This window comes from Balearica regulorum, chromosome 1, assembly GCF_011004875.1.
Source record: "Balearica regulorum gibbericeps isolate bBalReg1 chromosome 1, bBalReg1.pri, whole genome shotgun sequence".
Lineage (NCBI taxonomy): Eukaryota > Metazoa > Chordata > Aves > Gruiformes > Gruidae > Balearica > Balearica regulorum.
The window spans coordinates 50,678,323-50,693,925 of record NC_046184.1 but is presented as its reverse complement, the minus strand read 5'-3'; the positions used below and the strand labels follow the sequence as shown (position 1 = coordinate 50,693,925).

Here is a 15,603-nt window from a genome sequence, read left to right as displayed (position 1 = left end):
GCAAGGAAGCTATGGAAATTACTGGAAATGCAGATTTTTAAGTTCTTAGATTCAAATTCATTTGGAAATTCTGGAAAAATGTACACTGGTTATTATGAAAACCTTTTTCAGGTGTCCTACTCAAAAAGTCACAATTTTTACATGCTTCAAAGTGCAATAATCCTTGCTGTCCCTTCTCCCCTCAGTTTCAGAATGACAATCAGTAACGGAATCCCAGCTTTCAAAGAATTCTGGGTGCAACTGTAAAATAGGAAGCCCTCTGTAGCTGCTTTGAGAAAGGCAAGAAATCTATGGTAAAGTTCAGAAACTGAGCTAGGCTTACCAGATATCTTGGTTTTAGCCAATCAACTAATTAAAATCCACCACACCGTAACCTTGCTAATTTGGAGCTAATTTGGAGCTAATAACATGGAAACCCACAGCAAATTATTGCTGCCTGAAGATTAGCCACAAGTAAACACAATAGAAAAATAAAATCTCTGCATTCCATTCTTTAATTCATCAGAAAAGCGTAATTTAGTTTAAATTCTAGCTGTATGTTTATATTTTTGTAGCACACTTTAAAATAAGAAGGAATTTTAATACCCTGAGACTTCATTAAACCTAACCTTTGGCGATTAAGGCATGCTGTGAAGCGAGGAGTGAGTACTGTTTGTGAAATGTATATTGGTGAAATACCAGCTAGTTAAACTCCATTGCATTTTGAAACTTTGTCAGCAACAACAATTTTATTATCTGGGTACTTAACCATGACCTTAGTGTCTAAGAGCCTTAATTTAGCTTTCTAAAAAAAGAGAAAACATTGTAGTTGTCCGTGTTTGGAGGAACACAAACTGGCAAACATACCACTGTTTTGAATTCAGACACTTGCCACAGCAGCCAGTCTTCATTAAGCGTGTACAGAGCTTTGCAAGTTATCGCGTCAACAGGTCCTTTGTTTATCCTCTGATTGAGGGTTGTCACTAGCAAATAGAAAGGTTCACCAATTGTCTCCTAGGACATGAAACAAACACAAGGAACATGTTTATTTTTGCAATCACTAAATGGGTATGAATAACTAGAAAAAAATCAAGTGTAAGAAATTGAGTTATTTGCTTTTAACTAACTTGTTATCTTGCAATTAGAAAAGAAAATCCCTCTGAGCAGATTTAGCTAGTTATTTGTTTAACCTCCATCCTTTGCTTTTCAGTGTGAAAGTCTCATGCAAATAGCCAGGGACAGCTGGAGTGTGTGGCAAGACAGCTCACAGCCCCTTGCTGTGCAAAAGCACACTACAGACAAGCTGCTCCTACTCCACCTGGCAGATGCTTCCTAGTTCCACCAAAGAGCGGGTGCGGAGTGAGACGTGCATGTGTTCGCATACATACTTCAGCTATTTCTTCCTTTTTCAGTCTCATGAGAAACAAGCTAACAACTACTTTCCTTTTGAATTGGCGGCTCCCTGAAAAAAAAGCCTTGGGAGCAAGGCGATGGGACGTGCACTGGTGTATCAGTGAAAGAGGGAATTAAGTTGGGGCTTCCCTCTCCTGCCTGAACCCCAGGCTTTGGGCAAGGACCTGAGAAAGGAAGGATGGATCGTTGTTTCCACGTGACACCATTCCTGCAGCCTGACTAAGGCATCTCACTAGCACAGCTCTGTAAAGATGACTGGTGTATTGAGAACAGATCTCTGACAGTTCCTTGGCTCTTTCCTGGGGTTTCAAACAATTCTGCTGCTGTATTAATGGCAAGTGCAAGGAACGATACGAGTGATACCAACAGTGCGTATGATCACGCTGGTAAGAGAGACAGGAAGCATAACCAAGCACTGAAACCAAGAATTAAGTGCTACCAAGTGGGCTAAAATAAACAAACAGTAAAATGAAAGAAAATGCTTATTTTGTTTCCACTTGAAGTCATTTAGTTCTTGAAATGTGCGATGCTGTTTGAAGGTTAAAAAGTTTGAAAAGAAGTTCAGTCTTCCAAAAGGTGGTATACCTTAAATCTCCATTACACGATAGCTTTCCAACAGCTTGCACAGAAAGGTACAGCTGCATTTTAACAAGTGTGTCAGTCTTTAAGTATGATCACAGTACATCTCATGGAGATGAAATAATGTCTGACATGAGAAAAGGATATGCTAGGGTTGCAAAATTACCCAAATCTCAGCCAAACAAATGACACGATAATTGCTTACAGACCTGCATTTTTCCTACATCCCCTTGATGATAGCTAAGTCACCTAAACTAGAAGAGTGCACATTAATAATGTTGGAAGTTAGATTGGATGTTTTAAGCTGATTCCTCTAACAATTCTTATGGAAGAAGTCAGTTAAAAAAATTATTTCTGTATCTTACATAGTGAAAAGATGTATACATACCCGGAGAAATCCAGAAAGGCAGACAGACATCCAGTTTGTCAGCAATTTTTCCACCACAGATTCAGTTCGTCTGAGCAGGAGCTTAGGCTGTACATTACTTGATTGCTCCATCAGGTCCTTTGTCAACACTTCCAAAATATGGGTTAGATAAACTAGCTTAGTTTGTAGTGCAATAGTCAAGAAGGATGCAAACAAGCACCTGTTAAAAAAAAAAAAAAGAATAAAGAAAAAAGAGAATGCTATAATATTTAGAATTTGTCTTCCCAGTCATCTTTAGTAAATGAAACACACTTTAGTGTAGTTCATATCCTAAGTTTTCCCTCCTCAGGCACGGAAACTGTCCACTGATGTCTACAAAAATATAAAAAATGCAAGTCCATCTGCTCTTGTTATTATTTTTTAAACACAGAATTTGTGTCTCTAAATTTAATTCTGCAGAACAATACTTGCTTCAGTGACAGAACATTTCTAAACTGTAGAGTTGTTGATCTAACTGCAGGAAGTGTTTACAGTTTTGAAGTGAGTTTTCCTGCTCCTTTGCCTCTTTGTTTACATGTACAAGCATTCTGATTTCTCTTTAATGGCTTGTTTTAATGGCAATGTTTTTTCTTCCTCAGTGTGTGCAGATGGAGAAGATGGAAAAATACTCTGGAGCAATGCAAGCTTGTTTTGCAAGTAGTAGAAATTATATTAGTGTAACAATCCATGTTGGTTTTTCCTGCTAATTCTTTGTCTTGAAGATGATAAGCATAATCATACTATACCTGTCTTTCACAGAGAAATTTTTCTGCTTTTCAAGGGTGTGAATGAGAGTAACAAGAAAGTTCTTGTTACAAATTAAAGCATGCAACATGTTGAAGCTTTCATCCTTGCTCGTTTGGTCTCTGCTCTGGAATAGTTAAACAAAAATAAGCAAACTGTAGTTTGGCTACGATGGATTCTTAATGCTTAGAAAAATGGTAAGCGACATATGGGATAAGATCCTGGCCTCAGTCAAATCAGCGGGAATTTTGCATTTACTTCATGGGTCTCAGGATTTTACCGAAGATGCATTTGCGTTTGTGTACAACACAATACACACATGCAGAGCATACATTTTCTGTCATATGCACATAGTCATGCCAATAGTTAAGTTTGCCTGTCATTTCCCATGACTAGATTCTGGTTATTTTATTTAAATAAGTAGTAATATACATTAGGTAATAGCATCTCAGGTATCACATTCTTTTTATATACATATATATCCATGTAACCCTCCTCATGAGGAAAAGGGAACATATTGAAAATGCAATCTGATGTGTTCTAGGACAACACTGAGATAAGGGATATAATCACTCTTGAAAAATATTTATTAGTTAAGGGACATCACACTACATCATCTTACCTGTGGCATGTCTTCACTGAAGATGGATGCAAAGCCTCCTGACTAAAATATAAGACAGGTGATATTTATCATTCTTATGTACACCAAAAGTTTCTAACCCATGCACGTTAAAGACACCGAGCACGTTCCTGATGGCATACAACTTGAAATAAAACAATGGAAATGCTGGCTTCTAATGCGGCTACAATATAAAAACTCTACACAATAACTTCTGCAAAGGTGCTGCCAAGGTTCACAGAAGAGTGAACTCTCAAAGATGACCTGGTATTGACTTCAGTGTTACCACATGTGTTACTCTATGCTACTGAGGAAGCAGCAGGAAAAGCTGTTCATTACCCTCATCTGCAAATGTGCTGGTGTGCAAGGGATGCTGCAGGCTGCATCTGTCTTGGATAGCAATGATAGCCTTTGGTATATGGGCTTTCCGTAACAGAGCGACACTTGAGTTCATCTGCCTCCATTCATTTCAAGGCACTTTATGAATGTTCACTAATGAACTCTCCAGGAGGTCCATGCTGTCAGTCTCCAGAGAGGCACAGCTGCCACCACACATCCAGTCCTAGCGAGAGCTCTCACAACAAAGGGAAGTCCCCAGTTCTCAAATACCTTGTCAATGCCTCTTGTCTGACTCTTACAGCCTGTAAGGTCCCAACACAGCTGCACGTTCCCAAAGCAGCACCCTTGAGCAACAAATTCACACTAGTAACATTTACTGTCATCTGCTTTATCTGTGATGCTGGCAGTCCCTAGTTTCCTTATAGAATCATAGAATCCAGAATGGTTTGCATTGGAAGGGACCTTCAAAGATCATCTAGTCTGATGCCCTGCCATGGGCAGGGACATCCTCCACTAGACCAGGTTGCTCAAAGCCCCATCCAACCTGACCATGAACACTTCCAGTGATGGGGCATCCACAACTTCTCTGGGCAACCCATTGCAGTGCCTCACCACCCTCATTGTAAAGAATTTCTTCCTTATGTCCAATCTAAATCTATCCTCTTTCAGTTGAAAACCGTTGCCCCTCATCCTGTCACTACAGTCCCCGGTAAAAAGTCTCTCTCCATCTGTCTTAGAAGCCTCCTTTATATTGAAAGGCTGCAACCATGTCTCCCCAGAGCCTTCTCTTCTCCTGGCTGAACAACCCCAACTCTCTCAGCCTGTCTTCATAGGAGAGGTGTTCCAGCCCTTTGACCATCTTCGTGGCCCTCCTCTGGACCTGCTCTAGCAGGTCCATGTCCTTTTTGTACTGGTGACCCCACAGCTGAACAGAGTACTTCAGGTGGGGTCTCACGAGAGTGGAGTAGAAGGGTAGAATCACCTCCCTCAACCTGCTGGTCACGTTTCTTTTGATGCAGCCTAGAGTACAATTGGCTTTCTGGGCTACAAGCGCACATTGCTGGCTCACATCTAATTTTTCATCTACATATCTGATTTTTCATCCTACCCTTTCCGCATGCCTCCTGTTCTCTTCTCCCCTACCATACTCTTCTCCCTGTTCCTCCCCTGGCTATTTCCATTTTTCCAGAACTTCTTCAGCACCCCTAACACTACCTACCCATAAAACACACGCACACAGAGTGAAACCCCCAGAACCACGTTAAAGGTTAAAAATGTTTGTGAACAGGGAGCAAGGATGGTAGCATTAAACCAAACAATGTGGGAAATTAAGGGAAAACAGAAAAAAATATCCAAATTTAATAAGTAAAGTGAATATCAGGCTGAACATAAGGAATATTTTAAGAATAGATGTAATATCCATTTAACACCTACAAGCATTAAGCACAAAACAAAAGCTACCAAGCCAGATTAAATACAGAAAATTGAAGCAGCAGGAAGAGAGAAGCTCAAAATGAAGATGGGGTCCATCACTCTTAATTTTAGGTATCTGACTTCCTCTTTAAGCAACTCATCTCATCCTGAGACAGATGTCTCAGGCAAGTGGGATGAATCACTTTCTTGAGCTGCCTGAGTGTCTCTGCACTGACTACAGAAGATGCTCAGCAAACAACTTTGATGACCGTGTTTGAACAGCTTAGATTAGATGAGACAAAGCCCATCGAACACACTGGAAGGCAGAAAGAATACAGAATGGACATCATTCAAACACCTGAGGTTAGTGAGGGAAGTGGTGGTTTGTCACTTCGACCCTTCTGTCAACCCTTCTGGCACTCAGTTGCAATTTACTACCCCATTGCCTTTTCTGTTCATCTCTAATATTTGTTTAGTAGAGCACTGCTCTCCTACCACATTCATACAGCACAAGGCATGTTTGGACACTCCTGCAATGTAAACGGTAAGTACTCAGCAGGAAAAATTGGTACACAATGCTAAATAGCTTGCCTGACACTGCATGTCTGTAGAGAGCTAATAGAGGCAAGTTTACCTTTGTGGTATCAGTATTTCAAACTGAGACAAAATCTAATTGGAATGATTTCCAGGAGGCACAGTGGCATGAGACTTGCCAAGGCAAAATGGGAGTCCTTCCCTTTCTGATCTCACATAATGCTACAGAGTGGCAGACTTCATGCCTTTTTTTCTTTCCTTTTTATTAGCATAAAGCAAAGCAACTCCACCCAGACGGCTTCTACAGATTGTTACTGTTTTGACAGGGGACTATCACTAGGAAAAGATATATTCCTAAAAATAAAAACACTATTTTAATGCTAATAAGCCTGGCAACGAAACAAACAGAAAGGAAAGAGATGCAAACAGTAAGGTTTCCTTGGTCCACTTTCTTCAGATCTCCTAGTGACCCCCTACAAATTAGACTGGGGGCATCACAGCAGTACCAGAAAAGATATTCCCAGCTTCCTTTGGTGTGAGAACTGGACTCAAAATGTACAAAGGTTATGCATCTGTAATTGTTAAATATTATTCTTGCCTTAGTATCTGGTATTTGGTGGTGTAAAAAAAAAAAAGGCCCTGATTCTGCACTATCACATGTGTTTATCACAATGAGCTTTTAGTGGGATCACACATGGCAGTAAAGTGAAGCAGTGTGCAGATAAGATTGCAAGACTGGGCCGCAGCAGTGATGAGTAACACATGAAGTAGATAATTTGCGTACATACTAGCTATACTCTACAAGACCACAGGACTAACCAAGGGTTTCTACTCAGTGGTGTCAGTTACACAGCAAAGTATCACCAGCTGAGATCACAGCTTCTGCCAATTAGTAAATGCCAGTAAGCACTGGTTAACATCATGATATAATTTTGAAAGCTGTGGCAAATGCACTTATCAGTATCGTAATGTGCCGCATATGCAAAAAATTAGCAAGAGAAGTAAAACATTCAAGAGAAGGCCTCTTCAGTCCTCTAACGCAAACTGCATGAAAATATTCCCCTCTGAACTGGACAGCACTGAAGTACTTATGTAATTTTTAAGCATTTGACCTGCACTCCTTTGAATCAAGGTCTTACCATTTCTGTCAGCAGCTTGGAGAAGAAAGTCAGCACGACCTTAGAGCCACTTCTTCATCCCACAAGTCTAATGAGGAAGTGTCATGATGTTAGCTAGCATGTTAGCTAGCTTGACTGTTAATTTAATTAGCTATAGCATGGAAAGTGAAAGCATGAGAACAAAAAAAGCAACGGATAAATAATAGCTTAGTTAGGATGGCCTGAAAGGCAAGCAGCTTAGTGAGGCTGGGCAAAAAAGAAATGGATGCACATACAACCCTTGAAAATTCAACAACGGTGCTTTATCTACACCATTTAGGCTTGGTTAAATATAGAGATGTACAGCCTTAAGTGTTCTTTGGTAATTCTTGATTTAAGAAAAGTTTCTTGTGAAAACAATGTGCAATTACTATGTTGTATTTACTATAGTTATTTTATCCTGACCTTCCTAGCTTTTTCATTATTAGGCAGGGCTGACAACTGAAAGACTTGTAAATATTTACCTCTGGAAAGAAAGTTCTAAGAGCAAAGTGTTTGTAGTCAAGGAAGGGAACAGTTCCAAAACTATCCACCACGTCTAATTCATCCATCTGCAGTTCAGCAAATCCTGAAAAAGCACCCCCCCTCCCCACCCAGAGTGTTAGTTTAGTTGACACAAAATCATATTCACAATTATAACTTGGCCCCAACAGATCTTCCTTAAAAAACAGTTTTCAGGGAAAAGGGGTTGTTTTTCTAGCTGAAGCTCTTATGAGCAGGAAAGTACCAATCCATTTTTTATTCCAACTTTTGTTGAAGGAAGTATTACATGCAATCCTATTAGCTCAGTGCTATCTGCTACCATAGTGCACATCAACATTAAAGAGGAACTCTGATACAACACAAAAATATTCTAATAGCTATACAATGAAAATGTTTATATAATGTCAGCTTCTTGACAGTTTCAGTTCAGAAATTATGCTGTACTTAAGCTCTGTAAAGCTCTTTAGACCTACCCTCACGGATTTCCTTCCGAATCTCATATTCCAGCAGTTCAAGTTGCTGACTCTGTTTACGAGTTAACTCTTTGGATTTGTATCTAGTAACTATGAATGCCGCTAAAAAGGAAGAAAAAAAAAGATTCTCAGTACAGAAATTGCAGAACAGACAACCCCTCCACAAGACATTTTAATGTGATTTTAAGAAACAGAAAGATCAATATACACTTGCACTCTCCAGAGGATTACTGTTTCTACTATTGTCAGTGTGCTAGTACCTATGAGCCCCAGTTATCTGGATCTAAACCCTTGGTTTAATAAAAAAACATTCCTTTTAACAAGGTCTTGGAATTGTCAATCCAACTTTATTTGAAAGTACAGCACACCCCACTATGTACAACCTGCACAGTGAGACACAGAATCTAACAACTACTTCTATTACTAGCAACCTACTTAAAGTAGCACTGATTAAACAGGAAAAACAGTTGTTTAGAACAGGAAATCCACTTCCAAATTGTTAACTTCTCTAAAGCTTGTTTTGGGAGAGTAAAGGCATGAGATATGGTTCCTGCAAAGGTAATGCACTTTTTAAAAAGAAACCCAAACAAACCCCTAAGTTTATTACAACAAAGGGAAATTTATCAAATATATAACCTGGTCAAAACATTCGGAAAAAAAAGGAGTGGCAAAAAGAGGAGGGGATAACTATTTACCCCCCACAATTTAGTAATGACCTACAAATTCATGAATGATCCAAATAAGACTGAGCAGAAACACCACAAACACTGCCTGAGGATAAGCAGTGTGTTAGGGAACATCTGCCCCAGGGACGGGGCGGGGAGCCCAGCTCTGACAGCTGGAAGAGCCCAAGTTGTGACACAAGGATGTCAGTCCTATCGCTTGCCTGACTAAATGGTGGTGAGTAATCCCAGCAGAACAGCCAAAACTACTGTCTTGTAACATGCTGTAGTCTGACAAGATGGGCTTCACCACCAGACCAGAGTTCACTTTGTCCACTCTTATTGGGAACAGGGGAAAACCACCAGCCTGTTTGTGACAGTCCCAAACATGTATGTGTGCACATATATGTGTTTATGTGTCATGATTATACCCTCCAGCAAATGAAAAATTGAAAACACATTATTGTACTTACCTATAATGACACTCACTACAATAGGTAGCAAAATAAGAACATATAAATATATGTGTGATGATGTTGGTTTGACTTCATGCTCAAAATTTCCTAATTTTACCTGAAGAAAAATAATGGCTGTGTTAATAGGGGACAGGTATTTTATCAGTGCTTAAAATGACATTTAATGTATTAAAAGAATATGTATTGAGGCACATGAAGGACCCTGGTTCTGGAGATTATTGGGGAAGACAACAGCAATACGGGAAACCATATGTGAACCAAAACAAACTTAACTTCTACTGTATTTGATGTTTCAGCAGGATAACAGAGCAGTGACAAGAGAAAAATTTGGAGGTCCTCACAGAGCACCAAATTTTGCCATTGCTCTTGCTGCAAACTAAAGCCCTTCAATGGCAAAATCTGGCCTCCAGCTGGCCAAGTGGCTCATGCTCTTCAGAATCGCTGCTAAATGTTCTGGCATTTTGAAGTGAGGAAGGCATGTGTTGATTGATAGTTAAAAAAATTCCTTTGCACTCACAGTGTTACTCTGCTGAGCAGACAAGTAAGATAAGACTCACACTAATAATGAGGGAAGTAAAATTTTTGATAGATGCCTGGCCCATAGCCCTCTTCTCTATTTCTTTGCAGAAGTTTCAACCTCTTTATGTAGGACGTAAGGTGTTCCTGAAGGTCCACTTAAGAACAAATACAACATACAACACCTGTACAACATCCCCCAACAGCCACTGAGCTTGTCAAAGGCAGGACAGACATTAATTCTTAGGAATATACAAAAGTGCTGTAGTCTGCCAGATGCCAAACTGAGGCATTCACCACTCATAATTATGGCAGAAGAAATCTTACAAAGGAGGATCTCAAAGAGGACTGTGAAAGCACATAAATAAAGGGTAGCTAAGACGATAAACAAACTAGAAGTAAAAATATGCTGTGACACAGAAAAAGAATACCACCAAGTGCCAGAGTTAGAAATGAGCCTGAGATAATTGAAAAGGAGGGTTGGGTTGAAATTATTTTGGGTTACAGCAGGGAAGGCAGAGATCTGGTGATTTCAATCACTGGCTTGTCACAGGAGGTGAGCAGCCAGGGCAGCTGGATGCTGCCAACTGGATAGTGTCATCGCAGCTACACAGACATAAGCAAGCAAAGAAACCCCACAGGGGCTGGAAGGACAGCCTTCGCATTTGTAGGGCTACAAAGAACACAAGGCAAAGCAGACCTATTTCCGCCATGAAATGTATTTTTTCCTTGGTTGTTTATGTGTTTTCACAGTTACTATACAAAGTACTTTCGGTCTGAGCCTTCTTAGGATCCCATTTGCCTTTACTAAGGCTGAAATGCATTGGTGGCTAAATACATTAATCATCCCATGACTAATAGACCTGACTTTCTACACTTGTCACGTCCAACCAAAGCATTCCTAAAGCAGAAATTCCTGTTACTCATCCCTGCTTACTGAAAACCGAGGCAAAGCATTAATTGAATTTTCCTTTCATACTTAGATTATATTTAATCTTCACCATAACTTTCATACCCAGTGGCCCCATTTCTTTCCTTATCTTTTAATTTATCTTGCTTATGAATCACGGACTAAATAAGGTACACCTGAATTCATCCGATTCCTATTCCTGAATTAATTTCATTCTTCCTACATGACGTTATAAAACCTCCTCTGGACTGGTAATGCCTCTGAGCTTTATGTCATCAGCAAATGTTATTAGTGCATGCCTTATTTTTGTGCTCAAGTAACCAGTGATATTAAATAATAATCTGTATGAAAATCAGCATTGCCCAGAGTCAGCTCCCCCATACACAGCATCCAGTTTTTCTAATCCCTAGTGTCTTCCTAATCACCACATTAAGCAGTTTACTGAATGACTTCCAGGTACATGTGATCTACTGCTTTTTTGTTGTTGAGGAAATCACTCATCTTACCAAATAAAGATATCTAGCATAATCTGCTTTTATTAAAAAGAGGTGACAGTGATCCCATTTTCCATTTACCTCCAGGTCTTTCATGAGTTGCTCATTCAAAATACATTATAAAGGTTTACATAGAGCTAGGATTAAATCAGCAAGCCTCTATTTGCCTAATTTTTTTTTCTTTTAAATACTGGTTTTATATTTGCTGCTTTCCAGTCATACAGCACCTCTCCTGACTCTACGGTTTATTTAAAATCTTTCCTACTAAGCTCACAATATCATGTGCCAGTTTTTCTCAGTGCTGTGATGGGAATGATCCTGTTCTGGCTGTCTTGAGCCCCTCCTTGATCTATCTGAATCTTGCTTCTGTCACAAGAATGGCATTTCTTCTTTGACACCTCCATTCATACTGATAATCCTGTCTTTGACCCCACACTCAATATCCTCTTTCTTCCTGGAAACTAAAGCAAGAGATACATTTATTCTTAGGCCATACCTATCTTTATACTCAGCTCATCCTTTCTTCAGAGTGGCCCTACTTCTTCTATGATCATTTATTTATAAGATTGAAAAAACATGTGATAATTTCCTACTTTTACATTTTGCTTGATGTTGGGAAAAATAATTTTTAAGGTACCAGAAGTGAAATGCTACATTATAACTATGGCATTTGATTTGCCTTAGCAAAGTGGTGACCTTTCTATGACAGTCGCTGCTTTGAAGCTTGCAGGATGAGCATGTGACATTGCAAGGCAACGTTAATATTTAAATGCAACACCAATCTCAGAAAGGCTTTTCCATGCCATAACTGGCTCAGACGGCAGGATCCACAGATGGGGGATCAGTTAACAGTGATATGAAATTGAGAATAGCTTCGTTAATCTTTACTATGAGCCATATGCCTTGAAGTCAATAGAGTTATTTCTGGTTTATACCACCATACACTGCAATAAGAGTCTGGCATCATTTTTCTCCCTCATAAATGGTGATGATTGCTTTATAAAATTTCATCTTATTCATGGAGCAAATATCTTAAGCTGCCATTTAGTTTTGATATCCATGCTAATGTTCTTATATTTGGGGCTGGCTTTGTGCCATATGCTCATAGCATTTTGGCCTCCTTCATAGCATTTTGGTGCGGATTGAATTTACCCCCTTTTTCATCCAGAAATGCCTTCCTCTTCTGTCTCAGCAATGACCCCTATGCACTGTTCACCTTATCTACTTCAGTGGGAAAAAGTGAACAGGACACAATTCTTTTCCTCATAGCCACACTGCAGCAGCAGATTGCTTACAGATCTAAGATGAGGGGCTCTTCTGGAGCCAGTGACGCTTTATCAGTGATGTCTGTGCTGCAGCCAGAGGTCAGCCAGAGGTTTGACAAGCTACTACTCTCCTGGAGCAGCAGTGAGCTCAGCTTGGACTGCAAAGCCTACCTCTGACACTACAGCATAACAAGACAGTAAATGAACTCCATGCTGTTACTGGCACTTAAGCTAGGCAGGCATGCTCAGATGTGAGGAAGATAACTGGACTACGAAGTACCAGGAGAACAAAAAAATGTATCCAGTTCCTCCCTCTATAAAGAGCATTCATGATCAGAACATTAATGCTACATTTTAGTATATTTGCATAAACACTCAAGCATTGTTAAATTGCAACAAAAGGGAATTCTACTTACAAAAACTTTCACTGTGGAAAAGTCAATCTTGTCTGTTCCTTCCCTTTTGAATTTGCACAGTATGGTGCTACGATCTGGTTTTTTGGTAATATTTTGGACGCTGAACCATATCCTTTTGGTCTGTGAACCACTCATATATGACAGATAAACCTCTACCTCAGTTTTAGAAATATTCAAGTTGTCGTTTTCTTTCTAGAGGGAAAAAAATTGAAGATAACAAATAGTCACTAAATACAGTAAGAAATAAAATTATACCCAATTACTATTTTAAATAAGGAATTATAGTTTATTACTTTCAAACTTACATATATTTTTAATTCCAGATCAGGATCCAGCTCAGTGTGTAGCTGGTAGTTAATGAACACTGGGTCAGGGTGATAGTGTAATTTCACACATGGTATAAAGGTAGTTTCCACTTTTAACATCATATCAACAACTTTACCCTCTGTTGCATGGCTCAGGCTTGGCGTTAAGTAATGATAGTCAGATTCATTTCCAGGACACTTAGAGACCTAGAAATGCAATAGCAAAGCTGTAACAGTCATTAAGCACTCAACAGTGGGTACAATTACAAACAGAGGCACTCAAAATCATTTTAACGTCTTCCTGACTTCACACAGATATCTGCTAAATCTCTTCTCCGTGATCAGGGCTGCAAGCAGAGCACCTGGGAAAGTTTCTGTGTTGAGCCTGTGTCTACCTTTAAGCACGTTTATCACACACGCTGCATGCTTCTTTAAGGCTGATTGCACACTGCTAAGGCAGCTATTTCCTGCAGTGAGACAGGAATAGTGACAGAGATTTCTCCTTCCTTCCCCTCCATGCAGGTGACAAAAGAAGAGCAGGACCAGCTCTCCAGCACCCCTGGGCATTGGCTCTCCCCACCTTAATTCCTGATAGAGAGGGGCTGCTACAGTCACCCCACTGGTTACTCCATGGGGTGGTGCTGCTGTTTTCTGGTCTCTGTGCTGCAAGCCCACCTACTCACAGCCTCAGAGGAAGGGTTTCAACCCAACAACAGCTCCGGTCTCCCACCCCTTGCTGAGACAGTGGCACCTGAGTTCTCAACACAAAGCCACAGAGAAGTACACCACCTCCTCCTCCAACAGACCCAGATATGGAGGCTGGGGAGGCTCAAAAAGGATGGATTTGGAACACGTCTCTAGAGCATTTTAAAAAGGCTCAGGGAATTATACAGGAGAGTAGCTTATGTGTTTCCATGATCCTGTACTCAGAACATGCACAACTGTAATCCTACAAGTGGTCATATTTATTTCAGGAGGGTGATGATGTGTGCCCGTAAGTGTTGGAAAAATATTGAGATCCTCCTGAAACCTTAGGAAGAAAACCTAATCCCTTAAGAGACCTCTATTTGGTATTGTAAAGGAGATTAAGACTTACAGTGAGGTTTGATCTCTGGTCATCTGAAATAATCACACTGTCCACCACCTTAAAATTTCTACCAATTGTAGTAATTCTGCGACCACCACTGTAAAAAAAAAAAGGGGAAGGGGGGGAGGAAGGGAAGTTAATATTACCTGTTTTGCTGCACTAAGGCTTCAGCCACAAATAAACTACTCGTGCATTTTGCTTTGGTAGCAGTCAATATAATGAAGTCAAACTGCAGAACAAGATAATTTGAGCTATACAGTACTTCCATTCTTTCCTCATAATGTAATGGTCAATGCTTTTGCTACCGCAAAACCAAATGACTTGATAGCATACACATGCATATTCCTTCTCAGGGACTCTCCACCTTGTTTTCTATTCATGCAGCCAAAGAACTAGACAGTGAGTTAATATTGTCTCTTGAAGAAAGAGCATCATGGTATTTCACTGCCCAAGAGCAGCCCTGCCTGTGCTTAATTCTTGCCTTCTTCAGGACTGACGGTGCCAGGCACCTCACAGGAAACATTCTCAGCAGTGTTCAGACCATCTGTCTCAGCACACACAATGGTGCTTGTGTCTGAGGGCTCTGGCTCGCAATCTCTGCTGAACACAGTTGGAGTGGTTTAAGGTATTATTAATTTCCAGCTGCCTGCGCTGCCCCTTACCTGGAGATGAGGGCATGCGTCCTAGCTGCTCAGCCGCTGCAGCTGCCAGCTCAACTTATTACCTCAAATCCACACTTCCCAGTGCTTGACGCCAAGATATCAGATTAAGAATGTGAAAGCGGGTAAAAACTGTGCAGGCAGAGGGACAGGTGGAAAGCTGTGCCTGAGAATATCTTAAATCCATCCTGTAAGCCTTCCACTGGAGCCATGAGTCTCCCACAGAACACAGCAGAGGTTGAAAAGGGCTCTTTTGGCTTTAGGGAACCTGGTCCTAAAACAAGTCTGCGCGTATCACTGCAAGTGGCAATTATTTTCACTTCATTTCCAATTCAGTGATACTTTATACTGTTTCAGAGGTGAACGGTACATTAGTTTCAAGAAATCAAAGTTAATTGAAATTTGAATTCATGTGTGCTACCCATATTTTGGATTTAGCTTTAGAATGAAGAGACTATTTTTGACTTCTACAAAGGAGCCCTGGGGTGGGCAGGAAGGAGTTTACAGAATCCTTCAGAACATAGAACCTGTCTTGCAGCTATCACGACTCTATCTGCGTGTTAAATGTTAAATCGGTTCACTAGCATAAATTCATCCTCCACAACAGGTTACAGCAGTCAATCAAGTTTACCACAGCTGCAGTCAGGCCAAGGAAGGAGGCTCATATTGGCTCA

General features: G+C 40.3%; 1 protein-coding gene across 2 annotated transcripts in view; it reads right to left on the bottom strand.

Moving 5' to 3' along the window:
• The window catches only part of LOC104638873 (plexin-C1), a 72,926-nt gene that overhangs the window by 22,518 nt on the left and 34,805 nt on the right, over positions 1-15,603 (bottom strand). For both annotated transcript variants that reach the window (XM_075748758.1, XM_075748766.1), the window contains exons 12-21: positions 14,280-14,367; positions 13,184-13,390; positions 12,879-13,070; positions 9,275-9,374; positions 8,140-8,241; positions 7,648-7,751; positions 3,744-3,785; positions 3,124-3,248; positions 2,360-2,558; positions 847-993 (exon numbers count right to left, since the gene is read on the bottom strand). In XM_075748758.1, coding sequence (XP_075604873.1) covers positions 847-993; positions 2,360-2,558; positions 3,124-3,248; positions 3,744-3,785; positions 7,648-7,751; positions 8,140-8,241; positions 9,275-9,374; positions 12,879-13,070; positions 13,184-13,390; positions 14,280-14,367 — 1,306 coding nt within the window. The remainder of the gene's footprint in view (positions 1-846; positions 994-2,359; positions 2,559-3,123; positions 3,249-3,743; positions 3,786-7,647; positions 7,752-8,139; positions 8,242-9,274; positions 9,375-12,878; positions 13,071-13,183; positions 13,391-14,279; positions 14,368-15,603) is intronic.